The 6,946-nt window shown below is 43.6% G+C and overlaps 1 protein-coding gene across 1 annotated transcript; it reads right to left on the bottom strand.

The window, feature by feature from the left end:
• Nucleotides 1–2,026: 2,026 nt before the first annotated feature.
• On the bottom strand, nt 2,027–2,959 carry LOC119925230 (olfactory receptor 13A1-like). Its single transcript, XM_038743333.1, has one exon. It carries the CDS (start codon nt 2,957–2,959, stop codon nt 2,027–2,029), a length of 933 nt encoding a protein of 310 aa, XP_038599261.1.
• Between the last annotated feature and the right edge of the window lie 3,987 nt (nt 2,960–6,946).

Raw genomic sequence — 6,946 nt, 5'->3', positions numbered from 1 at the left:
GTTGTGGGAAGAGAACATTATTACCAACTCTGTCACACTGTACTCTCCCAAGGGCTTAGTTAAGTGTTCAGCACACAGTAAGTGCTCAATCAATTCCACTGATTGATGGATTGATTGTGTTGAAAAGTGGAATGGCTCACCACTGTTCTGCATGCAACAGTTCTGCTCCTTGTACCACCTCCTGCCTCCTGAACAATATAATCTATTATTATTAATAATAATAATAATAATAATAATAATAATAATAATGGTGTTTGTTAAGCACTTACTATGTACCAAGCACTATTCTAAGTGCTGGGGTACATATAAGGTGACCAGGTTGTCCCATGTGGGGCTCACAGCCTTCATCCCCATTTTACAGATGAGGTAACTGAGGCACAGAGAAGTTAAGTGACTTGTCCAAAGTCACACAGCTGACAAGTGGCAGAGCCAGGATTAGAACCCATGACCTCTGACTCCCAAGCCTGGGCTCTTTCCACTGAGCCACGGTGCTTCTCATAATATTGATTGATGTCTGCTGTTGCAGAACACTATACTAAGCATTTGGGAGGGTACAAAGATGAAGAAAATGTGATCCCTGCCCTCAAGGAGCTTACAATCTACCACGTGTAAAGTACTGTACTAAGCACTTTTGCAGAGCCCAATAGATGTGAAAGACATGATCCCTTTTCTCAAGGATCTTTCAATACCACGGGAGGTGAAAAAGTTGGAATACTGTAGCCCCAGGGCTGACTTCCCTGTTCTGCTCTCCGTAGAGAACAAAACAAGAGAAAGTGCAAAACAACTGCATCTTTTGGTTAGACATAAAAAAAATCCATACTCAAATTGAAGAGTTATTAAACTGGTTAGAAAATCATCCCAAAAGATCTTTAAAAATGAGTTGGAAAACCTTCCCAGGATTTTGTTATTAATGATAATAACAATAACAATAATAAAAATTGTGAAGTGTTTACTATGTGCTAACCACCGTACCAACTGCTGGTGTACATACAAGATATTCAGGTCAGATACAGTCCCTGTCCCACATTCATTCATTCATTCATTCAATCATATTTATTACTACTACTACTAATGATAATGATGGCATTTATTAAGTGCTTACTATACACAAAGCACTGTTCTAAGCGCTGGGTAGGTTACAAGGTGATTGGGTTGTCCCACGGGTGGCTCACAGTCTTCATCCCCATTTTACAGATGAGGTAACTGAGGCGCAGAGAAGTTAAGTGACTTGTCCAGAGTCACACAGCTGACAATTGGTGGAGCCGGGGTGTGAACCCATGACCTCTAACTCTAAAGCCCGTGCTCTTTCCACTGAGCCACACTGCTTCTCTATTGAGTGCTTTCTGTGTGGAGAGCATTGTACTAAGTGCTTGGGAAATACAAGTTGGCAATGTATGGAGACGGTCCCTACCCAACAATGGGCTCACAGTCTAGAAGGGGGAGACAGACAACAAAACAAAACATGTGGACAGGTGTCAGGTCACCAGAATAAATAAAAATAAAGCTAAATGCACATCATTAAGAAAATAAATAGAATAGTAAATATGTATAAGTAAAATAAATAGGGTAATAAATCTGTTACAAACATATATGCAGTTGTTGTGGGGAGGTGAAGGAAGTAGGGCAGGGTGGATGGGGAGGAGGAGAGGGAAAAGGGGGCTCAGTCTGGGAAGGCTTCCTGGAGGAGGTGAGCGCTCAGTTGGGCTTTGAAGAGAGGAAGGGTGCTAGCTTGCTGGATGCGTGGAGGGAGGGCATTCCAGGCCAGGGGAAGGACGTGGGCCAGGGGTCGATGGTGGGACAAGTGAGAACGAGGCCCAGTGAGGAGGTTAGTGGCAGAGGAGTGAAGGGTGTGGGCTGGGCTTTAGAAGGAGAGAAGGGAGGTGAGGTAGGAGGGGCTGAGGTGATGGAGAGCTTTGAAGCCGAGACTGAGGAGTTTTTGCTTAATGCGTACGTTGACTGATAGCCACTGGAGATTTTTGAGGAGGGGAGTAACATGCCCAGAGTGTTTCTGCACAAAACGCTCCAGCTATGGCGGTGGAAATGGGAAGAGTTTCTTTAGTGCCACTTTGACATCTTTATTTCTCAGTGTGTAAATGAGGGGGTTCAGAGTCGGAGTCAAGACAGTGTACAATAAAGACACCAATTTGTCCAGAGATCCCGAGGTCCCCAGAACTTGACGGATATAAGTATAAAGTACAGTGGAATAATACAGGGTCACCACGGTGAGATGGGAGGAGCAGGTGGAGAAAGCTCTCTTCTTTCCCTCCCTGGTGCGGATCTTCATGATGCTGGCTATGACGAAGCTGTAGGACACCATGGTGAGGAAGAAATTCAGGCCGGCCACGAACATATCTGCCATGATTGTCACGATGTCGATCCAGTAGGTTGGGGTACAAGAAAGCAGTAGTATGGGGGGCATTTCACAGAAGAAGTGAGGGATGAAGTTGGGCCCACAGAAGGATAATCTGAGGACCAGACCCGTGAGGGTTGCAGAGTTGAGCCAACCAATACTCCACACAAAAGCAGCCAACACAACGCACACTGTCTTGCTCATCATCTTGCTGTAGTGCAAAGGCTGACAAATAGCTATATAGCGGTCGTAGGCCATCGCTGTGAAAAGTACCAGCTCTGAACTCAGGGACCAACTGAGGAAGAACATTTGATTTATGCAACCACCATAGGAGATGGTTTTCTTCACCGCGATCAGGTTCTGCAGAACTTTGGGCAGAACTGATGAAGTGCAGATGATATCGAGAATGGCCAGGTTGGCCAGGAAGAAATACATGGGCAAGTGGAGTCCGGTGCTAACGTGGATAGCCGCGATGATGAGGACATTTCCCACAAGAGCCATTACGAAGAGAAGCAGAAGGAGGATAAATAAGAAAGCCTGAAGCTGAGGGTTTTCGGTGAAACTCTGTAAGATGAACTCTGTCACCATCGTTTGGTTTGAGGCTACCATTTTGTTCGGAGGATTCCAGGAAGTGGAAGAAAGGTGTCCACAATGAACAGTTTGTCTCCTGCTATAGGAAGATAACCTGTGTTTCACAAATGAAACAAAAACAATGGCTGTTATTCAAGGTGACCTTTTTTCAATTTTAAAATGTTATACCCTTAATTCTAAATTCATATGCAGTTCAAGTGAAAAAGCCCAAGTTGCAGCCATACTTATAGAATGATGGTATTAGAATGCACCTTTCTTCATCATCATCATCAATCGTATTTATTGAGCGCTTACTATGTGCAGAGCACTGTACTAAGCACTTGGGAAGTGCAAATTGGCAACATATAGAGACAGTCCCTACCCAACATTGAGCTTACATTCTAAAAGGGGGAGACAGAGAACAAAACCAAACATACTAACAAAATAAAATAAATAGAATAGATATGTACAAGTAAAATAAATAAATAAATAAATAGAGTAATAAATATGTACAAACATATATACATATATACAGGTGCTGTGGGGAGGGGAAGGAGGTAAGATGGGGGGATGGAGAGGGGGACGAGGGGGAGAGGAAGGAAGGGGCTCAGTCTGGGAAGGCCTCCTGGAGGAGGTGAGCTCTCAGCAGGGCCTTGAAGGGAGGAAGAGAGCTAGCTTGGCGGATGGGCAGAGGGAGGGCATTCCAGGCCCGGGGTATGATGTGGGCTGGAGGTCGATGGCGGGACAAGCGAGAACGAGGTACGGTGAGGAGATCAGCAGTGGAGGAGCGGAGGGTGCGGGCTGGGCTGTAGAAGGAGAGAAGGGAGGTGAGGTAGGAGGGGGCGAGGTGATGGACAGCCTTGAAGCCAAGGGTGAGGAGTTTCTGTCTGATGCGCAAAATTGATTGGAAGTACTTTCTTGAGTACTTTGTGAATACAAATTCAGTTATTATTATTATTACTGTTCACTCATTCACTCATTCATTCAATCGCATTTATTGAGCACTCACTATGTGCAGAGCACTATACTAAGTGCTTGGGAAGTACAAGTTGGCAACATATAGAGACAGTCCCTACCCAACAGTGGGCTCACAGTCTAGAAGGGGGAGACAGACAACAGAACAAAACATATTAACAAAATGAAATAAATAGAATAAATATGTACAAGTAAAATAAATAGAGTAATAAATATATACAAACATACATACATATATGCATATATGCATATGTACAGGTGCTGTGGGGAGGGGAAGGAGGTAAGGCTGGTTGGATTGGGAGGGGGAGGAGGGGGAGAGGAAGGAGGGAGAGGAATTATGATTAATTCACCACGATTTCTTTTTAATAATGAACACATTTTTGTAATTCAATTTAGTACCATTGGTCTCCCCCTTCTAGACTGTGAGCCCATTGTTGGGTAGGGGCTGTCTCTATATATTGCCGATCTGTACTTCCCAAGCACTTAGTACAGTGCTCTGCACACAGTAAGCACTCAAGAAATACAATTGAAGGAATGAATGAAGTAAATGAGCATTGTGACATATTCATCAAGTCAAAGGCACACAAAGTTCACGTATGTAAAATCCATTAAAATTTAAGGTCATTTATAATGAATCAACTTCAGCGAATACTCTTCTTACTTGCTGACCTGGATGATGATTGTACTTCCCAAGCGCTTGATACAGTGCTCTGCACACAGTAAGCGCTCAATAAATACGATTGAGTGAATGAATGAATGAATAATGATGGTATTTGTTAAACCCTTAGTAAGTGCCAAGCACTGTTCTAAGCACTGGAGTGGATACAAGGTAATTAGGTTGTTCCACGTGGGGCTCACCGTCTTCATCCCCATTTTACAGATGAGGTAACTGAGGCACAGAGAAGCAAAGTTACTTGCCCAAAGTCACACAGCCGACAAGTGGCAGAAGTAGGATTAGAATCCATGACCTCTGACTCCCAAGCCTGGGCTCTTTCCACTGAGCCACACTGCTTCTCAAGACTTGGACAAGGGAAGGTCTTGTTTTGTGTTCTAAAAAGTCAGATATAAGCCTGCTGTGGTCAGGGCACATGTCTACCAACTCTGTTATACTGTACTCTCCCACGCACTTAGTAGAGTGCTCAGCACCACACAGTAAGTGCTCCATAAATACCATTGATTGATTTGACTTCTGTTAAACAAAAGGTATAAGAAATTCCAGGGACCTGGGTCTTCCATAATAAATTCCCTGTGCTAATTGACCTTAAATACCCAAGAAAAATATTGCATTTTGTGAAGAAGAGTCCACCTTCATTATAAATGTAACAGGAATAAGCATTACCAATGGTGTAAAATCTGCAAAAATCAAATAATAGCAAAAGTCTCACTTTCTATTACACAGGATGGTATTCTCTTGTCCATCACAAGCATAGGTCTTGAGTTTATAAATGCATTTTTTTAGATAATTGTATTTTAAAATATATTTTTTTGGTTCAAAATGGAATATTTTATGCTCACAAACCTATCTGGAAGATTTTCAATTATAGACCTGAAAATAACACGTTCACATTCTAAAAAAACCTTCTGAATGTATTTCAAAATCACAGACAGCTTGAGTTTTAGTCACTGAAGAGATCATTTATGGTGCTGAATATACTGAACTTACTCTTACTGTGTAAACTCCCAATTTCAACTACTTGGGCTGTCTTTTGTCTCCTGATTCAGAGATACGGTGAAATGCAATTTGCTAGCTCATCTCCTCCAGGAGGCCTTTGTATACTGAGCCCCCTTTTACCTCTCCTCCTCCCAACCCCCCAGCCCAACCTCCTTCCCCTCCCCCACTTGTATATTGTCTTCATCAAATATTTCATATTTACATATTATATCAATGTTCTTCCTCTCTTCCCTCCCAAAGCCTGTCCTTTTCCTGACTTTTCTGTCAATGTAGATGGCACTACCATCCTCTCTGTCTCGCAAGCCCACAACCTTGGTGTCATTCTCAACTCCGCTCTCTCATTCACCCCACACATCCTATCCATCACCAAAACCTGCCTGTCTCACCACCACAACATTGCCAAGATCCACCCTTTCCTCTCCATCCAAACCGCTACCTTGCCGGTTCAATCACTCATCCTATCCCAACTAGATTACTGCATCAGCCTCCTTTCTGATCTCCCATCCTCCTGCCTCTCCCACCCTTCAGTCTATACCTCACTCTGCTGCCCAGATCATCTTTGTACAGAAATGCTCTGGGCATGTCACTCCCCTCCTCAAAAATCTCCAGTAGTTGCTGTCAACCTACAAATCAAACAAAAACTCCTCAATCTCGGCTCCAAGGCTGTGCATCACCTTGCCCCCTCCTATCTTACCTCCTTCTTTCCTTCTACAGCCTAGCCCACACCCTCTGCTCCTCTATCACTAACTTCCTCAATGTACCTCTTTCTCTCCTGTCCCTCCATCAACCCCTGGCCCACGTCCTTCCCCTGGCCTGGAATGCCCTCCCTCCACTCATCCATCAAACTAGCTCTCTTCGTCCCTTCAGATCCCTACTGAGAGCTCATCTCCTCCAGGAGGCCTTCGTATACTGTCGTATACCCTTTTACCTGTCCTCCTCCCAATCCCCCTGCCCAACCTCCTTCCCCTCCCCACTTGTATATATGTGTACAGATTAATTACTCTATTTTACTTGTATATATTTCATTATTTCATTATTTTACTTGTACAAATTCCAGATCATCATTATTATTGTTATTGTTAATAATAATAATAATGATGATGCCATTCACTAAGCGTTTACTATGTGCAAAGCACTGTTCTAAGCCCTGGGGAGGTTACAAGGTGATAAGGTTGTCCCACAGGGAGCTCACAGTCTTCACCCCCATTTTAAAGTTGAGGTAACTGAGGCACAGAGAAGTGAAGTGACTTGCCCAAAGTCACACAGCTGACAAGTGGTGGAGCTGGGATTTGAACCCATGACCTCTGACTCCAAAGCCATTTAGTGTGTCATGCTGACTGATTTTTTTTTAATGGAATTTGTTAAGCGCTTACTATGTG

Source organism: Tachyglossus aculeatus, chromosome 3, assembly GCF_015852505.1.
Source record: "Tachyglossus aculeatus isolate mTacAcu1 chromosome 3, mTacAcu1.pri, whole genome shotgun sequence".
NCBI classification, from domain to species: domain Eukaryota; kingdom Metazoa; phylum Chordata; class Mammalia; order Monotremata; family Tachyglossidae; genus Tachyglossus; species Tachyglossus aculeatus.
The sequence above is the reverse complement of the archived record's forward strand: the minus strand, read 5'-3'. Positions and strand labels throughout refer to the sequence as shown.

Excerpts from the sequence above, each read along its gene's own strand:
- LOC119925230 (XM_038743333.1), bottom strand. The coding sequence starts at position 2,959 with ATGGTAGCCTCAAACCAAACGATGGTGACAGAGTTCATCTTACAGAGT.